The sequence below is a fragment of the Montipora capricornis genome, chromosome 9 (genome assembly GCF_036669925.1).
Source record: "Montipora capricornis isolate CH-2021 chromosome 9, ASM3666992v2, whole genome shotgun sequence".
NCBI lineage: Eukaryota > Metazoa > Cnidaria > Anthozoa > Scleractinia > Acroporidae > Montipora > Montipora capricornis.
In genome coordinates this window covers 45,678,458-45,706,202 of record NC_090891.1, presented here as the reverse complement: position 1 = coordinate 45,706,202, position 27,745 = coordinate 45,678,458, and the positions used below count along the sequence as shown (strand labels likewise).

Here is a 27,745-nt window from a genome sequence, read left to right as displayed (position 1 = left end):
TATTTGACGTTGAGTTTGCAAGTCTTTCCCATTGAGTTTGTGAAACAAGAATCGACTTTAGCTTCATAGCTCGATGAAGTTATGACTCGAGCAGTAAGGTTTTGCAGTTTCTGTAGCTTGGTAGATCATGTTTTGCCACAATTAACTCAGAAAAAATTGCAGAAATCAAAGTGTGATTCAACTAGGGAGTTGTCTATATTGAGTAGAATGGATTGAGGAACAAATGGCTAAGGGACTTAAGGACGTTCGCGCTAATTGTTTGTGCGCAACGTTACTGCGCAGGTAACGCGACTGTAATATGTCACGCATTACTTCAAGCATTAGTGAAGTTGAGGTTTTAAAACCTTTGCAAAAACCGTAGACGATAAGTCTTGCACAGCATTGGGTCAGAGAAGATGTTGGTCAGTCAAAATTGATTAAAAAATATTTAGGAAAGTCAAGTAGACTACTGCACGACTGATATTCGTGTTGTTTTATCAGTCGTGCACTAGTCTATATGACTTGCATAAATATTTTTCAAACATTAGTTAACATAACACGGCGACAAAAACGCCGGGGAAAAGATTCCAGGCCGGCAAAAGAATGGCACATTTATTTCCGAATCAACATGAAACTTTAAAGAGAAGTGAGCGGGAGTATGGAAAAGCTCTGGAAAAGGTAGCTGATCGGGTAGTGGCCGAAAGTTTGGAAAACTCGAGGACGAACCGTTGCGTAAATTTGGGGCTGTTTCTTTTTAATGCTTTTATTACCCTACCAACTTAAGTTCAAAATGAATGCGTGTTTTAGAAGTTCTTTTCCTTTACTTTCGTGAAAATTGAGCAGTATTTTCGTCCTCGCCCGCTTGAATAGTGCGGACCAGCGTGGAAACAACCAGCGATTAAATTTCACAAAAAATCACTCTCCGGAAGATGAGCATGCCGGCAATCGAGCGACATTATACGAACCACCAACCAACTGAAGATCACGCCTGCTTAAAACTTTGGTGCTATGCTCAACAAAGGTTTTTTTCCCGTAAAAACGAGCAAATGAGGCTACATCTTGCTATTATGACCGATTTCTCGAAATTAAGGCATTTTTCCACTGCCATTTTTTCCGAACTAAAGTTGGAGTAAGTACTTTATGACCTAACTCTAGGCGAGAAATGAAGAAAATCTCACCGTAGGAAGATTTTGGCGCGAACGTCCTTAACTCGCTTTATGGCTCCAATTGCCGAAGAATATTTTTACATACCGTTAGTTTATCTATGTGGGAGTGCCATTTTCAAAGTGATTTCACAAAGGAAACTTGTTCAATCGGAACATAACAGAGTACCTAATATTTGCCTGGAGCAAATTAACATGAAATCAGTTTTGGTAGCGTTCAAAGTAAGTCTATTAGACGTAAGCCATTTGCTTAGCTTTTGAAGGTCACGAGTTATGTAAACTCGACTGCAGAACCAGCACAGGTAATGTGGGCATCGTCAGCGTACATTCTAGGTAGATTGAATGATACTGTTAGGCAAACCGTTAATGTAGATTAGAAATAAAAGTGGGCCGAGGATTGTTCCCAGTGGCACATCACATCCAAGAGTGGAGACGTCCTACGGAAGACAGTTAACGGAACCTCGTTTTCACGATGCGATTCATCAAATATGTTTTAAACCAATCGAGAGTTTTTTCCTGAATTCAGTACTGACTCATTTTAGTTAACAGTATCTCGTGATTGACATTGTCGAACCCCATTTTTTAAGTCGAGAAACACTACAGCATTAATGTAACTACGATTGATATTATTAAAGGGGAGTAACAGATGAGTGTAAAGACCGGAAACTAGATTGTTGTTCAGAGATAATATATTCATTGTTTAAAATATTGTATAACTGATCGTATACAATTCCCTCGAACACTTATAGGTCGACAGTTGTTTCAATCACATGACTCGCCCTATTTAAATATAACGGAGTGACTCTAGCACATTTCCACCTCGTGAGGAAATATGCCAGACGATCACATAAAGGGCCTGAAATAATGACACTCTCGCGATCGAGTCAACTTGGTAGAGATTTTCTAGCCCTGGAGTTTTCTGTACTTGGCCCACTCTTCTGGATTCTTTGTCCTAAACAGACTTCTTTCGTTTAGCAGCAACACGAGAGCGCATATCTTTCTTCAAGGCTGAATTAATCCAGGGCGATTTGTTCAATTTAGTACGTCTTGTTCGAAATGGAGCATACGAGTTTGCAATACGCAAAAACTTTGCTTGCAATCAGACCATATCACATTCGGATATTTATATTCATCGCAGGACCAATCTTGTTGAGAAATGTTTTGTTTTGAGTGTAAGCCTGATTACTTTATTATTGTGAGCCCCCTTGATAAGCCAAGGTGCTTTTGGGGCAAACAATGGTTAATATGTTTAAATAAAAAAAAAAATTACTAATAAAAAATAGTTCAATTGTTTCTTGTACTGAATCGTTTTCTTAATAGATTGCGTATTGAAAGCGAACTTTGAACTGAAAGTGACTCTTACAAAATTTGGCAATCATCATCGTCTTTGCCATCTTTGGCAGAAGGCTTCTCTTGGAAATCCCCAAACGTCACTTCCATGGAGAGACCATCGTATGGCGATGCCTCGTTTCCTTCTTCATCGCCACAGGTCTTAGGCCGATGCAAACGCAGTACCATTAAATTTGGGTTTTCTCCGAGCCCCAGAGCGATCCTGTTTCCAATAATTTTGACATGATTTGCGTAACCATCTGTAGTGAACGAAGCCAAATGCTTCGTGGTCCGCATATCCCATGCATCGAAGGTGTTTTCACTTTGAGATCTGGATATAATTGCTTTGCCGTCTGGCGAACAGTAGACTTCAGAGGCGCAGTCAGGGCAACTGATTGTGCGGACATTCTGGCCGCTTTTGACATCCCAGATCTTGATACCCACATCACTAACAGCAGTCATAGCTGTCATTGAGGATGCTGAGACTGCCACGACCGAAGCACTTTCGTACGCTTCGGCATTGAAGAGCTTGCAAATTAGCTCGCCGGTGAGAAGGTTCCACAGCAGTGGCTGGGAATATTCAACCAAATTGACTAGATATTCGCCGTCATCGGATATCTTGGCGTTGAAGAGGGACAGCTGCGTTTCTTTGAGGTTCAGAAACTTGTGTGTAAAACTTGTTGTGTCGATGGCAATCAAGTGAAGCTCTTTGTCGGTGTGTTGAGTCATTTGGCTTACTTGCGAACACACAACCATCTTACCATTGCTGCTGATCACCATATCTTCAAAACGACGCTTCTCTTTAAACTTCGCCACTTTCACAACTCGTCCGCTGTCAATGTCCCAAATCTTCACATTTCTCCGACCTCGAGAAAACGATATCATGTGTTTCTGGTCGATAAATCCAAAAGCATCCATTCTTTCACACGCTTTTCCATCCAAGTTCCGCTCGATCTTTCCCTCCTTCAAATTGAACACCTTATAATGTGGAATGACTCGGTCATGCATGTAACCAACCCCACGGGTCGCAGTACACATGCGCAAAGGATTCGGTAACACCGTCAAGTTCATCAGTCTTCGAACTCGTTTTCCTTTGTGTATATCCCAAACATGTATTTCGTTTTTCAGTTGTGTTAAAACCGTGGTGACGACGTGGCGCTGGTCAAAGCTGGGTGAAATAGCAATTATTTGGTCTGCAATCGTATGACCTTGAATTTGACTGAGGGTAGTGTCGTTTGCATTTTCGTCTTCTTCTTCTCGACTTTTGTCATAAACCCGGAGAATGTCATCTTGACCAACAGCCAAGATGTTCTTTCCATCGCGAGTATAAATTCGGGAATGCACAATCGGGTTTCTCAAGCATCTTTCCGTTTCTCCCGTTTCCAGATTCAAAATGCAAATCTCGAAATCATCAACAGTCACCACCCTCTTACCATCATCGGTGACTTGCAATCGCTCCATACCTTGTTGCATCTTGAAATTAACTAGTTCACGAACAAGATTTCCTGAAAGATCGTACAAGCGCAAGTTATCAAGGGATGATGGAATCACCACCACTTGATCCAAAGATGTTATCTTGACTTCTTTAATGAAAATGGATTCTCCGCTTTTCTTGGGGAATTTAACAGTGATTCTGTCCAATTCTTTGCCAATTTTCACATCTACAAAGTGCACTGTATTCTTCCCGCGAATGTTAAAAACAGCGTAGTTGCCTCGAGCATCCAGGCTGCCGAGTTCCTCATCAGTGTTAACATCCTTCAAAGGCAAATTGTGCTGAAGTTTGCCATTGCCGACTTCCCAGATCTTCAAGGCCTCTGGACACAAAGCAACTAACAAATTTTCATCTTGTGCAAAGGAAACCGGAGCTTGTGGCTCGTAAGAAAACCAATCATCATTAGATACTTGGAATTCTTGGATTATCTGCCCAGTCAACGTATTGAGCAAAAAGATCTTTGGTGATCCAGCAAGGATCAGCAGATCGGGATCCTTTTGGCTGATCTGATTGAAGTTTGTTGAATACATCTCTGTAGGTTCTTGAATGGTAAACTTCCTGAGCTCTCTTCCGTTACGATAATCAATAATCCTAATCACGAATCCCTCCGACGATTGGCTTGTGACTACAATAGTGCGGTTGTCTTTGGCCATACTTATGAAATCCACACCAGACTGTGTCAAGCCGATCGTAGAGCGTAATGCTCCTCCAGGCGCTGTGAGACACTTTCTATTGGGAAGGAAACAATCAATGGAGCAGTTAAATGCTTGTTCTAAAACTCTATACACATCAGGGTATTGTTCTTTCCTCTGTAAAAAGCTGTACATTCGACCAATTATCTGTGTGGGAAGTTGCCTGCTATCCTTGGAGAGCGAATTAGCCGAGAGCTGTAAGCATTCTTGCAACAGTTGTACGTCATCATCTTCTGGTCTTGCTTCGAGATACGATGAGAAATCCCCCATAAGGTCTTGTAAAGAGGCTCCTCGTACCTTTGCCAAAAGAAATTCGAAGTTGCAGAGACAATCATCTTTCATTTGTTGTAAATTTCCAGAAAGGAAAAGGTGAAAAGGCAACTCACTCAATTTGCGAAGATTGTAGAGATGCTTGTCTTCGTTCGCGTCGAACATCAGAGGTTGTTTGGCAACCAGCCTGTCCATTGAAATCTCCTTGCCCTCTTTATCGGTGAAGGGTTTTTTCGTACCACTGGACCACTTGCCAAGAAAATACTCACTCATATTTGCGTGGATCTTCTTTGCTTCCTCATGTTTCAAATAACGAGCTCGAGCAGCTTCAATAAACTGGCGATGATACCAAAACACCACCTGAGTGCCATCGGCCCCTCGCTCGATCAAGTAGTCGCCAATGTCAGATCGAATTCGTATCCATAGCAACGGTGGGAGTCTTCTGATGGGCGGGGTCCAGTACTGATAAACGTCATTCAGAACATCGTCATCCAAGGAAAGGAGGTCTTCCAGTTCAGTTTCCGTCAAACCATTTTTCGAGGCAGTAATGTACCCCAACGCATTACTGACGAGAAGCTTTCCGTGTCGTCTTTCCAGTCGTTCGAACAAGTCATCGATGATCTCTCTCACAGTTTGCTCAACGTAAATATCGGAATCGGGAGTGTAAGAATTCCATCGAAGGGCTTCATCGAAGGCAAGTTTGAGGTACAGTGGAAGAGGGCACTTCTGAAAGGCATCCATGACATAGCTTTTCTGTTTTGAGAGGACGGTACGATTGGCCGCTTTCATCCAGTTGTCGAAGATAACACCTGCTTCATTTAATGGGATGCGGGGTATCTCCAGAAAACACTCATCGGGTAGGATGGTCTAAGATAAAGAACACTTATAAGAAAATTGATGATTTGTGAACCACAGTAAGATAGAATAACAATTCTTTTGACGTCAAGTGCAGGGAGAGTGATTCCCCGATCTCGCGGGCTAAAGTGTTCGATAAAAAGAACATACAACTGATTGATAGAGAAAAGATATCGTTGACGTCACTTATTGTCATTAATGTACCAACCAGAGCCTCAATGGTTGTTGAAACAGGGTCTTTTGTTCCCGTGGTTGGCAAATTTGAATAACTAGAGCAATGTTTGTAAACAGATATCTTACAAATAGGAAAGATAAAAACTGCGGTACTCTGTATAACAACGACATGAAATTACCAAATTTAAGATTTCAACGACAACGTGATTGTATAAATGTGAATCTTTAATTAATTATTTTCCTTTGAAATCGCTCGTATCAATTTATTTTTAGAATACTTCGCTCCCATGGTACGACGTGAACGAGATGGGATAATAGGGAACTTAAGCAACGACAACGGCGACGGCATGCAATGCAACAAGAACGTCTCAAATGTGCATATTTAGCGGGCAGAAACAACAGCTTTGCATGCCTTGCACGTGCGTTTTTTACCTTTGTCCATTTGTTGGCCGTCGTCAGCAAAACAACAACGTGAAATAGTCAAATTTGAGGCTTTACCAAAGACGTCAGCACCTGAGGATAAATTTTTATTTTCTCCCTTAAATTAAGTGCCGTTGCAACGAGCTACTACACCCTTGTCATGTCAAAAAGGTTGAAATAGTCATGCAGCGATTAAAATTACGCGAATGTATATCTTGCGAGGACGTTCTCGTTGCCGTCGCCGTTGTTGTTGCTTTAATTCCCTAATCTCGAAAGACTTACGATAGTGCAAAGCTATGTTCTGAAGTGACGTTTTCGTCAACGTCGACGTCCTAGATCTTAAAGTCCCTATACTATAATAAAGACGCGTTCTACGTCTGGGCAAATTATCCGCTTCAGAGCGTCTTGGAAGGGTATTAAAAGAGACAGTTCGTATAAGTGACGAAAAATTTGTTTTGTGTCCGTCCTAAGTTACCTTACAAGCAAACGCAGAATAAATGCCGCCTTTCTCAAGCTTTCGTCCCAGACTAATTGTGTGCGTCTCTAGTACATTAACCAACGACAACCAAACTTTCGTTTTAACTGAAAAAACGACGATAGTGGACACTGAACAAACAAAAATTCCTTAAAGAAAAAAAATGAAAATTCAAATATTAAGAAACTTGATGCAGAAAATTTAACTGCAAGGCATTTACTCGGATAATTTTTCCGGTGGCTCGGTATAATTGAAATGGATGTTGAACTTTCCAAGATACTGATTTCTTACCCTCAAACTTGGCAACGCTTGATATTCGTGTCCAGGTAGTGTTGAGAGGACGAAGTATACATTGCTTGGTACGTTTCTTGGAAACCATTCCATTTGCCTCCCTCCATCATCGATGGACAGTTGGTCAAGCGAGTCCAACACCAAAACGACAGGATTGTTTTCCGCTGATTTTTCCAGGCATTCTGGAAAATAGTCCTTCAGGGATTTCATATCCTATTTAAGAAGATATCAAGTTTAAATTGAGCTGGGCTCACTCAGTGAGAAATGAAATTCAAGGCCTTGCGGGGACAGCTCATGCAAACGAGTCACATGGCAAGAAGAATTTTTTAACCTGAAAAGGTTCAAACCAGCTTCAGCTTTTTCAAGAGACAGTACTACTAAAAGTATTAACTAAACAACATTTTTTTATATAACGTTAGTGTTATGGTACCATATGAAACATCAACTATTGCTTTACAATATTTTACTGTGACATAATTGGTACCATACAAACTCGGTGATCTCCATTTTTTATTACTGAAAAGTGATCCGCTGGACTTTACAGACAGTTTCACCTCAGCGTGCTAATCGCTTCCCATGCAGCAATGAAATTGGGGGTCACCGAAGTCGTTTACAAGCAACTATAAAGAAAAGATATAGGGTGTTTTTTTTATTTAGATGACTCTCGTGTTGCAGTGATGACGTGTTACGTCATGACAACGAACGCATCGTGTTAAGCAATAATTGGTGTTTCATATGGTATTATGACATTGCTATTATGTCACAGTGTGATACAGTGTTGTATAGTAGAGTCAATCCTTCTAATAGTAATTCTCTTGAAAGTGTTGAAACTGGTTTGAGCCTCCTTAATGCAGGTAGGTGGGCCATAAGTCAGGGGAATAAACACTCAAGTAACAGATCTGTTAGCATCGCGTAAAGAATTCTACTGAAGGCGGAGATCATGAATGGTGAAATGTTAACACCGGTAAATGAATGAAAAAATTTATCGTTTTACCGATGGTGACTCAGGAATGCTTGGAAAAATCTGAGTGTTCCTTCGCAGGAGTCGAACCTACGACGGCCTTTCGATTACTAGTTCGGATGCTCTTCCACTGAGCTTTAGGAGATTAGTGGGAGCTAGGACTCGGGGATACTCGGAAAGAAATCCGAGTGCTCCTTTGCAGGAGTCGAACCTACGACGACCTTCCGATTACTAGTTCGGATGCTCTTCCACTGAGCTGTAGGAGACCAATGGGGACTGGGCCATTGAACTAAGAATGTTGCAACATTGCCTCGTTCCTGCATTTAGATACTCAATGTTGAAGAAGGAAAGTGAGAGAAACAGACATAGCGCTGAATAATAGAACAAGCGTTGTCTGGTTTTTCGACTAGGTTGGTCTGTGGAGACTGTTGCCTGCTGAATTTAATTTCATTCAGATCTACCCGATGCTAAATTGGTTCCTTGGTAAATGTACTATACTTGTGAAATGTTGTAGACCATAGTGTTATGAATATCAATTAGAGTTTTGTTATCTACCGAAATTGAAAGTATAAACACCGTGGAATTCAGAATTCAATCTACTTTAATCGAGCAAGTCAGTAGCGAAGCAAACAATTCAAGTCATCGTCCTGCAATTTCTCAAGAAAGCAAAAGACAGAAACACCACAACTGAGTCAGTTTGGTCGTCCAACTAAGGAAACGACTCGTTTTTCACGGGATAATGACTAACATCCACATTTTAGAGGTTACCTCTGGTATATCAGCTGTATCCTGTCCAGTAACTTTGCAAAGTTGGATGCAAATACTTGTAAGAAGTGGTCTGATACTTGATGAGTCTGATGATGTACCAATAAATCGCAGGACAACAATAGCAATTTGGTCTCCTAGCCACTGTTTTACTTCCGTGGCAATTTTTGCCATGACTGACGTTTTCCCACAACCCGATTCACCGTACAGCACCAAGCTTTGCCTCTCAGGTTCCATTACGGTTTTCTTGGCGATATCGAGAAACTCACTCCGTCCGTGAAATGATCTGCACTTCTGTTGGCAAAATGAACCATGTTGGAAGACTTCTTCAGCAAACGAGTCTCTCGTATCAGACGTCTCCTTTTCTTTTATCTCGCTATCAATCATCTTTGTTAAGGTGTCGTAAAAGTCTTTACAAAGTCTCTCTATGTACTCTGAATGCTCGGGTACTGTCGTGGGATCCACGCCGTTCTCTGACCAGTTGACTTCATAGGTAATGATATTTTCGCTTGGCAAGGATTGTGGCAGGTCTTTTTCTCGGAGATTGTTTAGAAGTTTCTGCGCTGTTTCGTCAATAGAAGGATTAGCTCCCCAGGTTTTGTCAATGAATTTTCCGGCGTCGTTACCATCAATGTTTTCAACAAGATCCGAAATGACTCTCTTAAACCAGAAGCAATGTTTAGAAGGACACGCTGCATTGATAATGCCGCGACGGATTTCATCTTCAGTAACTGGGAAAGAATGCAAAGCAATAAAGTTACATTATTAGTTAAACTGATGCTAAATGGATGGATGGAGAACCTTTATTTACAGACAATAAGACTTGAAGAGAACCTCCACGTCTCCAAAAAAAACTATAAATCACAGCAAATAACCGTTATAGTCAAGTCATGCAGTCTGAAGGATTTCAAAGAAAGTGTTTGCGACTTTAAAATTCACTTTTCTTGATATAAACACTGTTTTAAAAACAAATTTCGAACACATTTGTTTGTAAACATATTTTCCTTCGGTTGAAACTTATTCTGTGGTAAGAGTGGAGCTTCCCTTTAAAGCTTAACAGCTTGTGGGCTCATGATAATTACAACATCGTAAACTATTTTAAGGCGGAATTAAGAGAGTATGGCTCATCGAAGGAATTTTAACTTCATGTGCCAAGTGCAAGATGTGTCAGGAGTGGGGTTCGAACCCAGACCTACAAGAGTAGCCTGCGTCCTGAACGCGGCGCCTTGGACCACTCGGCCATCTTGACGTCTACGAACTAAGAACGAGGTTAAGGTAATTCCCTTGAAATTGTTCTACTATCAAACTTTTTGGAAACTTGGCATAATTAACATTCATGATATGAACATTAAAAAAAATGCAATAAAAAAATGGGGTCACCGTGCTTGTTTACGCGTCAGCAGGCTCTTAAAACGGGGTATTTTTACTGGTTGCGCGTTGAAAGTTCGAATCATCTTCAAACAAAATTAAGTCTTGGTTACTTCAAAGACAAAAAAAATTATTTTGAAAATAAAGCTTCTTTTATTCACATAAGCAGTATTGCTTCATTTACTCCGTTTTTGATTGCCTGGTTGTGGGAATACTGCACTTTTTGGGACAGTTCCGTGGTTAGCTTGAAGTCCTCGCCTTGGCAAAAATACACCCAGTACGGAATCGTTTTCCAAAAAAATTCATGTTCTACTATCAAACTTTTTTTCTTCTTCAAATATGTTCTTTACTAGATTGTTCTTGGCAAATACCTGAAAAAAAATTCGGGGGTCACCGTGCTCGTTTGAGAGAAAAGGAACATTGCTTTCGCTATCAGGCTTAGTTTGAGGGAAATCTCTTACGTTTTGTACGCGCACGTGCTCATGTGCGCGCGGAAATGACGCGAAAATCGTGCACAGTAGGGATGCGCAATGCAATACTAAGGAACTACCTTAAAAGTTGTAACTGTAAAGGACAAAAGTAAAGAAGTTCGCTATCCGAAGATTTCGAAATAGTTGTACCTGACATGTGATACTTGTGCCGGGCACTCTCTTTATCCAAAACCTTGTCAGCAGCCCTTCTCAAAACTATTTGCATTCTCTCGAAAGCCTTCCACCAATCAGCGGATGCCTTCTTTCGCAACTCGTTGTTTTCGTAGTCACGGTAATGAGGTAGCAATGATGTGATTGGTTGTAGGAGATACTGGGCGGGTACTGCATTGTCGTCTCTCCAGAACCATTTTGTCAGCACTCCACGGTCTTCTTCGTTTCCAACTGCTCCGAGAAGCTTCTCGAACTCAGAAGCATCAATCTTGGCCGGAAAGGGACGGTAGCCGTATTTCTGCCCTAGAAACGTCTAAAAATGACGTAATTAACAGAAAAAAGACCCATATTAAAAGCAATCTGACAAAAGCGAGAGGGACTGTTTTCAGGGAAGACAGTGTTAGTAGCAGTGACTAGAACATGAGAAGTGTTTATCAATGGCTGGGGAACCTGTTGAGGGGAAGTTTACTACAAAGGAGTTTGTGATGGAACTCACAATGAAGTTTGGTCCAGTTGAAAGCTCCTGACATGCGCGTAGCTCTCTCATGCATAGCTCAGTGGTCATGTGATCATCGGTGGACTCGTCCCGGACTCCCCATCTCATGTCCACCACTTGAAAGTCATAGCCTCTCTCCTGGCAATAGGACTTGAGCCGAGGATACACTCGCTCCATCAGTGTGTTACGTTCTACGGAGGTGTCTAAATGGGTTAAGAGAAGATTAAACTAAATGAACTGAGAAGTAAGGGAATTCTCACTCCATCCTTATTGCAAGCTATATAAGGGCAACTTTCAGCTTTTTCAGAATTCGGTGGTATTTTTGGACACACAGCATTTAATAGTCCAATTTGGCTAACTCTAAAGTTTTTGAAAAAATTGTTTACAACCAACTCTACCATTATCTAAATGAGAACAAATTACTATTAAGTTGCCAATCAGGATTCCGCTCCTTACACAGTACTCTTACTGATTTGCTTGAGGCGACAAATGACTGGTCAGTTAACATCGATAATGGGTTATTAAATGGCGTCGTTTTCATTGACCTTACTAAGGCATTCGACAACATTGATCAAGAGATCATCTTGCGTAAAATGTCATTCTTGGGTTTTGACCAGGTAGCCATCAGGTGGTTCCTGTCGTACCTAAGTGGCCGAACCCAAAGATGTGATGTCAACGGCAAGTTATCAACTGCTCGCAAACTCAGGTACGGCGTACCGCAGGGCAGTATACTGGGTCCTTTGCGATTGCTAATTTATATTAATGATCTCCCCAACTGCCTGCGGGCCACTGCACCAAGGATGTTTGCTGATGACACAAACATTACACTATCGGCTAAAACGTTAACAGAACTCAAACAAGCCTTGATCCCTGAACTAAGTAAACTGAGCTGCTGACTGAAGCCAACAAGCTTAGTTTAAATGTTGCCAAAACTGAACTTATGATTATTGGGTCAAGGCAGAGATTATCTGTCCAAAATGAAGATGTTGTAATAAGAAATGACGATCAAATGATCAAGCAGGTTGAACATACCAAATTCGTGGGTGTTACCATAGATTCTCAACTTACTTTGTGCAAACACGTTGAAGAAATATACAAGAAAGTATCCTCAGCTATAGGTGCTCTCAAACGTGTGCGATCCTTTATTCCAAAAGAAACTGCCATTCAAATTTATAATGCTCTTATTTTGCCATATTTCGATTATTGCAGCCCGGTTTGGGACTTTTTGAGTGGCTGCCTGAGTGATAAATTCCAAAAATTGCAGAATCGTGCAGCTAGAGTAATTACAAAATTGCCTTTTGATACGAACTCGAACCACCTCCTAACCACCCTTAACTGGGAGAGGTCATCATTTCGACGAAAGAAACGGAAAGCCTTAATGATGTATAAGACAATGCCCCAGATTATCTTCAACGTCTTTTCACTCAGTATTACTCTAATTACAACCTGAGAAACTCTGAGGGAAAACTGGCTTTGCCAAAACCGACAACTACTTATTTAAAGCGAAGCTTCTCCTATAGCGGGGCCACGTTATGGAATAACTTGCCCAGTAGCTTAAAGAATGTTGGATCTGTTGATCAATTTAAGGGAAACTTGAAGAAGGTATCCAGCATATCGGATTCTGCGATGGCAATCAAGTAAAGCAGTTGTAAATAGTTTTACTGCTACTACTACTACTACTACTACTACTACTACTACTACTACTACTACTACTACCACCACCACCACCACCACCACCACCACCACCACCACCACTACCACCACCACCACTACTACTACTACTACTACTACTACTACTACTACTACTACTACTACTACTACTACTACTACTACTACTACTACTACTACTACTACTACTACTTAATGTTGTACCCAATTCACATCTCTCAGGGTTAAGATTCTTTGTGTGTTGAATTTGCATGACAATGAAGTATTCAAATTTAAATGATATGGAAACACTTGGAAGATAACGTTTTATTCCCAAAAGATTTGAATTGGGTACAACATTGAGTTAGCCTAATTGGTCTATTCGTTCTCTATCTCCAATTATAGACGAAATGTAAAAGTCAACGGCGTGCAACGAGGATAGAGTTGAAGCTGTTCTCAGGAAAATGTACCATTGTATTTTCCTCAATGGTGCTGCAGGGTAAAGGATTTTCTACAGAGCTGTCTCTTTCACATCCACATGTATTTTTTTAATTTCTTACCAGTGAAAGTTGAGCTGGTGAAAATGCGAACAACTTTAACGTTCTCCGGAAAGTCGTCACCCAGATCACCCATCAAAGCTTTCTGCAGTTTTTCACTGTAATTGCCAAGCACATCCAACGTAATTCTTTCTTTGTGATCATCTTCTTCGTCATCCTCAGTACCGTCTCTCTCATCTTCTTGGCTGTTTTCTTCTTCTCGAAGATAATCTTTTTCTTTTTGTTCTTTTTCTTCTACGCTGTCTACTTCACTTCCATCTTCTTCTTCTGAGTTTCCTTCTGTGTCATTGTCACTGGAAGGGTTCTTACTTCCTTCTCGTTCATCGATGAACTGTTGCTGTTCTTCCAATGTCTCAACAGCTCCTCGTTCTGTCTCTATCTCGGCACCATCGTTGTCTCCCGTTTCAATTCCTGTCCCGTTCACTGTCCCTGTCTACAAACAAAATATAAATGCAGACAATCCTTCTGATGAAAGAAAACTCATCATTTAGGACAAGGAATAGTCTTTTGCGAAGGACACTGGACATCATTCCGGTATTCGACAGGATTAGTGCACTTTTTTTCCTCAATGTGAACGGGCTAAATGACGACGGCGAGGAGAAAAAGGAAAATCTAACATAGACAAGGTGCACAGTACATAAATTCACGTTAAGACCGATCGGCAGGGAAATATTAGCTTTCAATCGACTGCTAATGGCTTTGTGGACTAAGGCGTCCGTCGTCATTCGGCAAGGGTCATGCAATTGAAAATTACCTCTTTGTGTTCTATCCTCTTTCTGGAAACTACAATTCCCATGTTTACATCAAACAATCAACTGCAAAAAAGGAGTAGTTAAAACAACTTCACATCATTTCTTTTACGGTTGTTTGGAGTCTTGACAAGAAAAAAAGCCTGGTTGGGGAGGGGTTTAGATGCAAAGATTAGGCCGCGGATGGGGAATTTGTCCAACATTCAACCCTTTTGTCGTTCATTGCCAGTTTCGTTTGTCGCTTACTTTTGCCCATAGCTCCCTTGGCCGTTTCTCACGACTGCGTGCCAAATGTCCATTTTAACAAGACCGTACTCTGCATTGTTCGAGCCGGTTTTCGGTTTGCCACGTACTGTAGATTTGACCTCAATTTCCGCCATATTGTAACACCGTTTCTCTGGTCAGCGGCTAGATATTGGTGGTTGGTACTTCATATATGATATCAAGTAAAGCCATGATCCTCGCAGTTATGAACGCAATTTTTACAATTGCGTAAAGAAGCCTGAAAAATCTGGGACTTCAACGGGGTTTGAACCCGTGACCTCGCGATACCGGAGCGACGCTCTAACAAACTGAGCTATGAAGCCACTGACGTTGGAACCTGGTTATTTGTGGGTTCCAATGTTCCCGTGAGGAATGAATCAACAATGAAATTATATATGAAATGGATCATACATGAACTGAAATCAAGTAAAACTATGATCCTCGCAGTAAATTTTTACAATTGTGTAAAGACGACTGAAAAATTCTCATTGTTCGAGAGTATTCTGAAAAATTCAGGACTTCAAAATCAACTTTGTAAGGGCCTCATTACACGAGCCCGGATTGTACACCGACCCGGGTAAGTTCAGCGTCGAATATTACGTTTACATGAGCCCGGGCTGGGTGAGGGTTGGGTCATTCTCGGCTGACCCGGGTCAGTTCCCTTTCGCTGGGTTGAAAGGGCTGGTGACTACTTGTCAGTGAGGAAAATGGCGGACGAACCATGCAATCATAACAATCATCAATTTGTGTTAACGTTATCAGCCATTTTGGTACAGGCTGCGCATGGGCGAGAACGCTGAACCGCAAAAAAAGTGATGTTCAAACAATCCCGGGTCAGATACGCCAGTGTTTACATGAAGAAATTGAAGAAATTTCAACCCTTCTAGCCGGGTCAACCCGAGTCTTGAGAAGGGTTACCCGGCAAGGGGGGCTGACCCGGTTTGACTACTGTTTTCATGTAAACGCTTATAAACATTTGACCGCAAAAGGGTTACCCGCCGCGGTTATTCAACCCGGGGTAAAAAGCAACCCAGGCTCGTGTAAAGAGACCCCTAAGCCAATATTTAATTTTAACCGTTCTGGAAAGAATTTAAACGAAATTGAATTTTCACTATTTTTAGCCAGCAAATGAACCTTTTCGTCCATTGATAGCAACATTAACAAGTCCACTTGGTGCTGCAACGAGAATCGTGAAGAAAATTAATTCAAGTTAAGTAAATAGAGCAAATTAACTCAAAACTGTCAACCGCAACATTTGCATTTTAGCGTTTGTGACCTTTAGAATGCAGTTAAATCCAGTTTCTGTCTCTTCTTGTTTTTGACATATTACTTCACGTTTTCCCTGCAAGGCCTTCATGTTAAACTCGTCAAGAATCGTGATCCAGTGGTCCTGAGTATAAATATATTCAGTATTTTTTTTTTCGTCTTAAATAAAGGACTAAAATCTGTGTTGGCATAACGTAAAAGATTAATTTTCGTAAAATTCCAAGTTTCTCAACAACACATATTTACGTTTGCTAATCATATAAGAGACTTGTGGTTGCTTCAAAATAAGAAACGGTCAAATTAGGATTGAAACTTATCACAAAGTTATACGGCAAAAATGTCGAGGTTTCAGTATGTACCACACTTACCGATTGGAAGCTTGCGAACGCCAAGATTATTTCAATTTTCTATCTGGAAGGCAGAGGTGATGTCACGAAATTACTCTGTTCTGGAAGAGGCAGATCCATCAGCTTTAAAAACGTGCGGCTCGACGCCGTGTTCCTGCAGACAAAAAACGTTTATTTTATGCCAAGGCTTAGTAATTAATAGGTTCAATCTCTTTTGCTTTACGATACCATAGCAACATAACAGGAACGCACGCTGGTTATTTTAGAATGTAAGGGGAAAAAATCATTGTTATATAAAACGTTTCGGGTCGAGCGCGTAGGGCTTCTTATAATTAGTCTACTATTATTTTAAATTTGTCCATGGAAGGCATGAATGCACACTCTGTACCCTCCCGCTAGATCCGCCTCAGCTCAACACATCATGTAATCATCAAACCTCGTCACGTAAGGACAAAACCTCACCACATAATGAAAAAACCTCACCACAAGACAAAACGTCACGACCAAACGAATAAAGATTACACAAGAAAGTTATGGCTTTCCAAAATGTTCGATTCTACTCCATGCTCCTTGAGGGTGGGGGGAAGAGGCGTTGCGTGACTTCCAAGGCGAAAGACCAATGAATTTGCTCCGTTATTATTCAAGTGGAAGAAATGACCCCAATTGCAACATTTTTTCAGCCAACATTCCCAGATATATATATAAATACATACGTGATAGATGTGTGAAAATGCAGACTGTATTTAGATTTAAGTTCATTTAAAATAAAACTGAATAAAGCTATTAAAAAGAGTTTGGCACGAACGGAATCTATTTGCGTGTTCGGCCATGTGCAGCATCTTGTAGATTAAACAGTCCAGCTTTGTGAGGCTTTGTGAGGCTTTCCTTTAGAATCGTTTAGATCTGACCGACTTCGTAATTTAAGCGGTTTGATAATGATAACATAGAGTCATCGAAGCGTCAGTCAACCACTTTGGAATTCCTGTATTTTTTTCTGTCACTCCTCGCTCAACAAGTACAGTTACCATCACGGTTCATTGGACACATTGCGTATAATCTGCGTCACTTGACTTCAAATCACTCCCACACTTTTGATGTGTTAAAATAAATTTAAATTGATAGCAGGTTGCATTTCTTCATAAATATTCATTTAAACGTATGAGAAATGAGGTCTCGGAAATGGTGTTAGCAGCGTCGAAACGTCGACTACAGGCATTTGCTAATTTTGATTTTTATTGTAAGAACTTTGGCAAATAATCATAATTCAGTTAAAACAAAGGAGGAGGATTCATGATTATAGCAAACAGTCGCCATTGCGATTTCATAAATTAAAATTTAGCATTCTAAAATGGGAAAGGGCGAAGCATTTAAAGTAATTTTGACAATTTTCATGGAAGATCGGTTTCGTTGTTTCTTTAATCAATGACGAAGCATTCGAAGAGGCCTTGATTCCTTCGATTCCGGCCGGTCATTACTGCTAAACTGAAAACGACCTCTAACTGGTTCTGATCTTGGAATTTTCTCGAACCCTGGACCTCCAGTTCCTTTGTACAGAGAAACTGGAAAACAAGATTAGTCAAACCCCTTCGCTTACACGAAACAAGTGGAAAGGTCCCCACCTGTTGTCAACTTGCCCACTTTGGGTAAGTTAACTTTCCAATTTGGAAATTCCACATTGTGTGAACTGAGTGATGTGTACGGAGTGTAAGTTTACCTCCAATATTACCCTGGCTTCGACCAGCCTTACTTAATACAGAGACAGCTGGCTTGATTACAAGTCCTGTATTGCAACCCCATTGATCGTAACGTTTCCAGAAATGAAGATATTTTTCGAGTCAAATGCAGAACTGCCACCTCCGATTATGACATTTGGACTGGCGTACACTGCTTTTTTTTGTCAATTCGGTCTTTTAAATGTCTGTCTTGTCCGAATCATCGTCGTCATCTTCATCTTCATCTTCGTCTTTACCACTTGCAAACTCTTGACACGGCTCCAGCAGACTCTCCATTGTGCAGTCCTTAAAATGGCGAGTCTTCTTGTAACGCGATTTCTGTTTGTCCACGAAGATGAGGTCGTAGCGACATCAACTCTGGTCTGTCGGCCTTCATGACAACGAGGTGGTTGCCAGATACTGCCATGCGTTGAGGTTTCCAATCTGAAGTAAATGAAGCGACCTTTGATCCCGGGTTGAGATCCCAAACAACAATGTCACGATTGATGGAACGAGATAGCTCCCGTCATCTGCGATGCATCCATTCCAGAGAATGTTTCTCGATCATTTCTTTCACGGTGCGCGCTGATCTTACTGTTTGCTATCGTTGGGTGTCCAGAATTAAGTATCCCTCGCCAAAAGTGCAATTAAACTCTTTAGTAGTCATGCTCGGAGATACGAAACTGCAAACGGAATTGCTTGTATGCTGAAAAACGTAGTCCTTTTAGCTCAAGTTGTGTCGAACAAAGAATATTAAATCTATCGCACATTTTGCGAAAACTGACATACTTCGAGACGCGCGATAAAAATCGCACTAATTAGAGACAAATTTTACTTATCTCAACGAAAACTTGAATCTTCCCACCTAAATGGAGCATAGCTTGGTTACGAAAAGAACAAACGCAATCAGAGTAGTCAATACTGAATTCTTTCGAACGTATCGTTCGGATATACGGAATCTTAAAGTCTAAGTGTACGGAAATAGGGGTGTCCGGGAAATAGGGCAACGTCCCGGAGGCAGTGTGGCCCGGTGGTTAGGGCACTTGCCTTGAGATCCGGAGATCCCGGCTTCAAGACCCGCTCTGACCACTCGCTGAATTTGTTCCTGGTAGTCCCTGGTTCAACTTCCCATCTGCACTTGTAAATAGCCAACTGCTTTGCCTCTGGCCAGTTGGGATTCTTAACCGTTATTCTTGTTTTGTTCTGTTGTTTCGTTTATTGTTTCATTGGCCCTGAAAAGCCCCTATGGGGAGCGGTCAATTAAGTAAATTATTATTTATTATGAGCTGCATGACTTCCCATGCACCAATCATTGGTGGGAATCGGCAGATTAGACTCATATTGGTGCTCGTAGTTGCGGCAAATAACATAACTTCCTTCTGCTTGAGGAATTTTAGTGTATAGGAAGCTAACGTCACGAGTGAATAGAATAACATCATTTGGAGTTTGCTTGTTTTAAATAAAATTGATAAAATCGGTGGTGTCTTGTATTATGACTCTTATTTGACGTCAATGGGTTGTAATAATGAGTCCACGAAACTGGAAATGCGTTCTGTAGGGCCACTATTACCAGAAACAATTGGTTTGCCGACGTGAGTTTTCTTGTGGGTTTTAGTCAGGGTGTAGAATTCTGGTATGATTTTAGACCAATTATTGTCAACCATTTGTAAGTCATTTTATCTATATTACCCGAACTGAATAGTTTTTTAACTATTGCGTTTACTTTTCGGGCAGTGTCTAGCACAATAGGAGACGTGAGAGGCTTGTAAAATTTACCATCCGATAGCTGCTGTAAGCCTTCTTGAATTTTTTGTGCTGTATCCATAATGACTGTTGTTGTTACTGTATCATCTTGTTTGACATTAATTTCGCTATTGCGCTTAATCGTAACTATTACAAAATTCTCGAATCTGATTGGTTCTGTGCATACCTATTTGTCGCGTACTTGGCGTGCGATCACGTGGGTGTAAAATTACAGGTATCCAATGTGAACAACTCCAATTTGGAAACCTGTAATTGGACACCTACGTCATTCACGTGTCTATCACATGCATTGCTTGCAAAACAGATTGAATATAATGTTAATTTTTTCACAAAAAAGGTATTCAAAGACTTTTTATCCTTACATTTTGCTATACTTACGATTAATTAGTGATAGGACTTCTTGTCGTACAAGTTAGGGGTAATCGTACTTGTAATTTCAAATCGTCTTCGCGCGCGATTTTGAAATTACTCGCCCAATTGCTCCCGGAATGGTACTTCACTCAGTGCTGTTACTATTACTAAGAAGGCTTTTCTTTCTTTTGCTGAAATGTTGTCCTTTTGAGGGCGGAAAACTGTCGAAGGTAATTCGTGCTTGGTCTCTTCCAAGTACTTTTCAAGGGCAACCGACTTTTGAATTAATGGTTGCCATGTGGATTTGGCATGAAAGGGATGAGCACATTTTTTTCTTTTGTTTGCCAATCATGTATCTAAAACGCATTGTTCTAGCAAAATTATCGAAATCCTCTAGTAAGGATTTCTAAGAGTAAGGAAGAGGAGGGAATGGTGTGAATTTAAGACCTCTAGTATAAAGCTTTTTGTGAGAACTTTTTCAAAGTATTTCTTGTTCTTTGCTCTAGTTGTATAGGTTAGGGCAGTTTGGGGGTTGGTTCGTCTATCGTAGTGTTACTTATGACCCTTGCTAATGTTTTGTACTGTAGCCCGTAGGGACACAGGGATTTCTCGTAGAACTTGAAGCGACCACTTACGCTTGGCTCGTCTAGTTTCCAGTGTGGCCAGGCAATTTCGAATGGTCTTTGAACTCGCTGGATGTCCTCTTCGTTGTGCTGTGAGGGAATCTCTTTGACTGGACTGTCACGGTCACGTGGCCGTTTTTGTGAGTGGCGACAGTTCGGGAGCTTGGCTCTCTGTCAGGCTGTCAAAAATGGACACCACCTCCTGGTCGAAAACTGTCTGTGCCTTGGAATAGATCTGAAAAGAACTGCTTTAAAATGCAAGGCCCCCGGTTTCGGAACCAAATAATTGGATCCATCATCAGCTGCTTTTAGCTTTTTCAAAGATCTCAAAAAGAGAGCTAGTTTCGAGTGCTGAAGTAAGAATCAAGTCTATTCATACAGTGTACTAAGCTAGCAGAGCGTTTTGTAATTTGTCAGATAAAAAGGGATGGTGATTGGAAGATATGGATTATCCAGTGGTGTAAAGGGGGTCCCTGAGTATGGATGGTGCGTGTTGCGGTCGACCTCACCAAGACGCCCTGTGCTGGCTACCTTGCACGTGCCTTTGATTAAAAGAGTGGTGACGGTATTGTTCTTTTTTCTGGTAATTAACACACAGGTAAAAGAATCGAATTTTTTTTTGTTTACTATCCGCGTACTGGAGGATATTTTAGACCCTGTGGACCCCGAATGGGTGTCTATGTCCGCTTACAAGAGCTGTCTGCTTACGGGAAGTTAAGTATGTAGTTTTTTAGAGGAGAAATGGCCGGGACCGCCGTTTGGTGTCCGCATTCGGGAGGTGTCCATTTACAGGAGGTGTCCTTTAGTGAAGGTTCCTCAGACTTAGTGGTGGAAGTCTGAGGAACAACTTGGATGTCCGACAACTTGGAACTTGGATGTCCGGTACTCCTAGTGATTTAGCAGTAGTATCTTGCTCAATAGGAGCGCCATTGATTGAAGCTCTGGGAGGAACTCTTAAAGCACTCAGTCTCTGGCTTGACCCAATAAGCATAAATTCAGTTTTTGTCATATTAAGCGTGAGTTTATTTGCTATCAGCCAATTGCTAACATTTATACTAAAACATCGTTTAGACAATATTGGATATTGTCAGCGCTGAAACCGGCGTAGATTAGGTGAGTATCATCCGAGCATACTTCCTTGATTAACAATTTGAAAGGCAATTTGGTAAATCATTAATACACAGTAAAAAAGTCCTAAGATAGTGCCTTGAGGAACACCACAGCTTAATTAGCAGCTCCTAGAGTGACCCATTAACTGTGCATCTCTGCATGCGGTTGTCCAAGTATGACTCAAACCAAGAGTGCGCATATAACTGGTCATGGACTATTCTTTCATATACTTTGGCTACTACCGGGATAACGGAAATGGGGGCGGTAATTGTTCAAGTCATCCTGTTCCCCTTGGTTGAAAAGTGGGGTAACTGGAGCGCTTTTTCAGTCGTCAGGAAATATCAGTCCGAGACTTAAAGATTGATTAAAGATACAGCAAATGGGAGAGCAGATCAGATCGGTGCATTCCCGAATAAGCCTTGCAGATATATTATCTAGACCGGCTGCCTTTGATTTGTCTAGTGTATTGAGGAGTGAAAGAACTTGATTTGGGGTTATTGGGTGAAATTCGAACCTTTTATATGTGCCAATCAGGCCCCAGTTGTTCAAAAGGTGGATAACGCTATCCACCAGATAAATCACTTTCCATTGGAAAGCGGCGCAATTGGTTTCGTTATGACTTATCCACTGGATAGTGATTTATCCGGTGGATAGCGCTATCAATCCTTTGAACAACTGTGGCCAGATGATTATGATAGCTGGTGCTGCCAGAATCGGGAATTTCACCGGACGTTTTGTACCTATGGTGGCAAAATGATGGTTAAATAAATTCTTCTGCCAATTCGGCTGGATTTGTTACTGATTGCCATTCACTCTCAGTTCTTTCACTGATGATTCGCTCGACTTACGATAGATAAGTTCATTTATTAATTGCCAAGATTTTCGAGAATCGCCATTATGATCACTAAAACTAGTTTGATAATAGGACTGCTTAGCTTGCTTTATCGTTTTATTAACGATATTGTGTTGTCTTTTGATTTGCGCCCAGACAGCTGGGTCATTAGATTTGATTGCTTTAATTTTTAGGATATCCCTGTCATGCATTTCTTTCTTTAACTCAGACATAATCCAAGGAGAAATAACTCCTCACTTGTATACGCTTTACTGTTTCACAAGGTAATTCAATCTATTTTGAAACAAATATTGGTTTATTATTTATCAATGTCATATCTGATGGTGTATTTCTCTTGCTAGTCTCATTTTGTCCCGAGAAAGTAATGCTTGCCGAATTTGAGATTCATTTGTTGGAATTAAAAAACGCATCCAATGGACTTATCACGTTCGTCATCTAGGCTCGCACTGCGGGTCTGCTTGCTTGCCACCACGGACACTCACTCACTCACTCACTCGCACATGATAATATAATGAGTATTGCACTCTGTAATGCAATACCCATGCACAGAAAAAGGAAATGTTAGAAGGCTTTCCCAAAGAAAATGCCATATGATTTTTTTAACCATTTAACCAATCATACACAGCATTTTCTACAAAGTTTTTAGATAAATTTTGTTGTTGATGCATGCTTTGTAAGTAAACTGAGTTATACAACATGTTTAAAGCATCGAAGCGTCCCTCAACCACTTTGGCTGTATTTTTTTCTGTCATTCCTCACTCAACAAGTCACAGTTACCATCGCGGTTCACTGAAAACATTGCGCATAATCTGCGTCACTTGACCGGATGGAACATTCCAGGCCCACCTTCAACCGACAGGTTTTTGGCCGTTTGTTTTTATTATGGAAATTCGCATTGCTTATAGTAGCGATCCCAGCGAGCTGATTGGATGAATTTCAGCTTTGCATGGATCATATATGAAAATTGTTCCATGGCCCACAATGCCTGTAGGGTGAACGTGAGCCTAACATTATCTAACCGGTTAAATTACAAAGTCGGTGAGATCTAAACGATTCTAAAGGAATGCCTCACAAAGCTGGACTGTTTGATCTACAAGATGCTGTACATCAGGAAAATGGAACACGCAAACAGATTCCTTTTTAATGGCGTTATTCAATTTTATTTTAACTGAACCTAAATCTAAATACAGTCTGCATTTTCACACATCTTTCACGTATATATATCTCATCGACTTGGTAATTGTAATAAAGACTAGTCCCAAGTGACCAAAAATACAATGCTTTCCGGTAAATTCAGAAACATGGAGTCATCAATCTCGTACCAAGAGTCCTCGGGCTTCTTGGTCAGCGGGTGAGCGTCCGTAGAGACTCTTGGATAATCGACTTAAACTATATTTTTGATTGGCCGCTTGCGTAACAATGGCAGTCCGACAGGAAGTCGGTAAGTAATTCGGAAGCCCCAGAATTTGAAGGGAGATTTCAAAATCTAAAACTAGTTTCAGTGCTGTTTCTGTTTCTCTACCTTCGAAATATATAAATCACACAAATAAAAAAACCACGAGGTTTGAATTATGTCTTATACCGTACGGGAATTTCCCCACGCTGCTAAACAGTGATTACTATTGCTGTTGCAAAAGGACCGTGGGAAAACATTATATCATCAGAGGTTTCATCTTCACTTGCTCTTACAGCAAGCCAATGATCATTTCTCCAGTTTCTGTGTGTGTAAGGCTAAAATTCTTGTTTCTCCAACACTTTCAACCCGCCATTTCTACTGTTTACGGTTTTCTCTTTTCTGTTTCCGGTTAAACTCAAGCATACGTAATAAGACCGGAACCCACGTTTTCTGGGAAAATGGAAACGATTATCCCAGAGTCTCTCCGGGCGCTCACCCGCTGACCAAGAAGCCCGAGGACTCTGGGTACGAGATTGTGGAGTCATCGAAACGTGACTCAACAACTTTGACACCGATGATTTCATTTTTAAATCTGTTACCAAACCTTGTGTTATTTGAGAAATTACAGAGTGTAACTCTGGAAGTGTTGGCTGACAAAATGTTGCAATTGGGGACATTTCTTGCACTTGAATAATAACGGGGCAAATTTATTGGTCTTTCGCCTTTGGAAGTCACGCAACGCCCCTTCCCCCCACCCTCAAGGGGCATGGATTACCAAAAGCGGCGGCGGAATCGAACATTCTGGAAAGCCATAACTTTCTTGTGTAATCTTTATTCGTTTGGTCTTGACGTTTTGTCTTGTGGTGTGGTTTTTTCATTATGTGGTGAGGTTTTGTCCTTATGTGACCACAGGCGCCCCAAGCTGAAAATACGTGGTGTATGCGACAGTTTGTGTATATAGAGAATTGTATGGGAAAATCACCGATCGTAAAAAAATTGTGTAAATAACTATCTCGTTTGAAATAAAGTTTTCCTACCTCAAATGTGTGACAAACTTGTCTCTTTTGGCGAGTTTCGAGCCGTTCTGACGCCGTTTAGTGAAGTCATCCGGAAGGCCGTTGCTGAAATAATGGGAAGGCCGGTGACTCCATCCATCGCTGGCCAGACCTCACTCCACAAATCGTTTTCTCCTCAACAGGAAAAGTCCCGAATCGCAATAAAAACAACAGTTCCATAAAGCCCAATAAATTTCACTCCAAATACGTGTGTTTCGGCGGCCGAAAGACTCGTGGCGAACGAAAACTTTGCCTTAAAAGTCACCTCTTCGGCTTTCCTCAGAGGCTTGTGACCGGGTAGTCAACAACGGAAACTCGCAAGATGGTTTCAGCCTCAACTCTGATTGGTTCATTTGAATTTGACCGCGCGCTGGCAACACGACCGTTGTTGACTTGTGACCGGGCAGTCAACAACGGTCGTGTTGCCAGCACGCGGTCAAATTCAAATGGACCAATAAGAGTTGAGGCTGAAACTATCTTGCGAGTTTCCGTTGTCGCCAGCCCAGTCACAAGCCTCTGAGGAAAGCCGAAGAGGTGAATTTTAAGGCAAAGTTTTCGTTCGCCACGAGTCTTTCGGCCGCCGAAACACACGTATTTGGAGTGAAATTTATTGGGCTTTATGGAACTGTTGTTTTTATTGCGATTCGGGACTTTTCCTGTTGAAGAGAAAACGATTTGTGAAGTGAGGTCTGGCCTGCGATGGATGGAGTCACCGGCCTTCCCATTATTTCAGCAACGGCCTTCCGGATGACTTCACTAAACGGCGTCAGAATGGCTCGAAACTCGCCAAAAGAGACAAGTTGGTCACACATTTGAGGTAGGAAAACTTTATTTCAAATGAGATAGTTATTTACACAATTTTTTTACGATCGGTGATTTTCCCATACAATTCTCTATATACACAAACTGTCGCATACACCACGTATTTTCAGCTTGGGGCGCCTGTGATGCGACGAGGTTTGATGATTACATGTTGTGTTTCCATCATGATGTGTTGAGCTGAGGCGGATCTAGCGGGAGGGTGCAGAGTGTGCATTCATGCCTTCCATGGACAAATTTAAAATAATAGTAGACTAAGTAGCCCTACGCACTCGACCCGAAACGTTTTATATAACAATGATTTTTTCCCCTAACATTCTAGAATAACCAGCGTGCGTTCCTGTTATGTTGCTATGGTATCATAAAGCAAAAGAGGTTGAACCTTTTATTTACTAAGCCTTGGCATAAAATAAGCGGTTTTCGTCGAAGGAACATGGCTGTCGAATGTTTAGAAAGTGTCGAGCCGCACGTTTTTAAAGCTGATGGATCTGCCTATTCCAGAACAGAGTATTATCGTGACATTACCTCTGCCTTCCAGATAGAAAATAAATAATCTTGGCGTTCGCAAGCTTCCAATCGGTAAGTGTGGTACATACAGAAACCTCAACACTTTTGCCGTATAACTTTGTGATAAGTTTCAATCCTAATTTGACCGTTTCTTATTTTGAAGCAAACGTAAATATGTGTTGTTGAGAAACTTGGAATTTTATGAAAATTAATCTCCTACGTTATGCCAACACAGATTTTAATGGTCCTTTATTCAAGACGAAAAAAAAAATACTGAATATATTTATACTCAGGACCACTGGATCACGATTCTTGACGAGTTTAACATGAAGGCTTTGCAGGGAAAACGTGACTGATATGTCAAAAACGAGAAGAGACAGAAACTGGATTTAATTGCATGCTAAAAGTCGCAAACGCTAAAATGCAAATGTTTCGGTTGACAGCTTTGAGTTAATTTGCTCTATTTACTTAACTTGAATTAATTTTCTTCACGATTCTCGTTGCAGCACTAAGTGGACTTGCTAATGTTCCTATCATTGGACGAAAAGGTTCATTTGCTCGCTAAAAATAGTGGAAGTCCAATTTCGTTTAAATTCTTTTCAGAACGGTTAAGATTTAAATATTGGCTTACAAAGTTCATTCTCTTTCACCACTTTAGACTCATTTTATCAGTCTTCTTTATCAATTACAATTAATGTCAGGCTGAATTCAAGAGTACCTGTTCACTTACCATTCATTAGCCAAATACGTAATACTAATTACCATTAGCACCTTCTCATCTTGGAAGTCAAGCCTCCATTAAACTGTTTTCCTTTCAAAAATGATATTGGGCTTGCAATGTCTATCATCTCATTCAAGCATTGCACTCTGCCGTTTGGACGATTTTGTTGCATCTTTTCATTTGGCAATTATTATTAAATTGTGGTCCAACGACCTTTGGCACACATAACGACACACCTACGTGATAGTACCGACCCTCTGCGCATCCAATGACTAGTTCCACAACCAATAACAACCAAAGCTCCAAAGAACTTCTAGCAAGTAAAGAAGAGCTATTGAGAACCATCGTTGGCTAAAATGGGTAAAATATAGCTAGTAGTAATCTCGATTTATTGACGTGCGTACGACGGTCGCTTTGGAAGCAAACAATGCAGGGTACGGAAAGGAAAAAAACTTATTAAACTCGGGAACAATGAGATTTGGGCATATGACGTATGAATGAACGGTGTATGACGTAATTCAAGATGGCGCTGAAAAAGCAGACGAACGAAACCTCTGTGCAAGCAATCTCCTACCCAGAGTCCTCGGGCTTCTTGGTCAGCGGGTGAGCGCCCGGAAAGACTTCGAACTATAA

The 27,745-nt window shown here is 41.0% G+C and overlaps 2 protein-coding genes and 1 non-coding gene across 6 annotated transcripts in view; 1 reads left to right on the top strand and 2 right to left on the bottom strand.

The window, feature by feature from the left end:
• The window catches only part of LOC138016259 (NACHT domain- and WD repeat-containing protein 1-like), a 43,377-nt gene that overhangs the window by 2,519 nt on the left and 13,113 nt on the right, over positions 1-27,745 (top strand). The window contains exons 1-2 of one of the 3 annotated variants that reach the window (XM_068863430.1): positions 24,800-24,894; positions 26,207-26,463. The exons of 1 other annotated variant lie outside the window; for it this stretch is intronic. The gene's annotated coding sequence lies outside the window, so the exon portion shown is untranslated. Of the gene's footprint in view, positions 1-24,799; positions 24,895-25,592; positions 26,464-27,745 lie in introns of those variants that run through there. One more of the 3 variants, XM_068863431.1, reaches the window with a different exon arrangement.
• On the bottom strand, positions 1,815-16,356 carry LOC138016251 (NACHT domain- and WD repeat-containing protein 1-like). 2 transcript variants are annotated; one of them, XM_068863422.1, is made up of 8 exons: positions 16,223-16,356; positions 14,330-14,390; positions 13,579-14,008; positions 11,372-11,574; positions 10,855-11,188; positions 8,870-9,597; positions 7,141-7,353; positions 1,815-5,792 (listed from the first exon to the last, which is right to left on the bottom strand). In XM_068863422.1, exons 2-8 carry the CDS (start codon positions 14,369-14,371, stop codon positions 2,502-2,504), a joined length of 5,241 nt encoding a protein of 1,746 aa, XP_068719523.1. In that variant the 5' UTR covers positions 14,372-14,390; positions 16,223-16,356; the 3' UTR covers positions 1,815-2,501. The 2 variants fall into 2 exon arrangements, with proteins under 2 accessions (XP_068719523.1, XP_068719524.1); XM_068863423.1 differs by lacking the exon at positions 16,223-16,356 and adding an exon at positions 14,571-14,700.
• On the bottom strand, positions 10,032-10,115 carry Trnal-cag (transfer RNA leucine (anticodon CAG)). The gene has a single exon. It is a non-coding gene; the product is annotated as a tRNA-Leu (tRNA).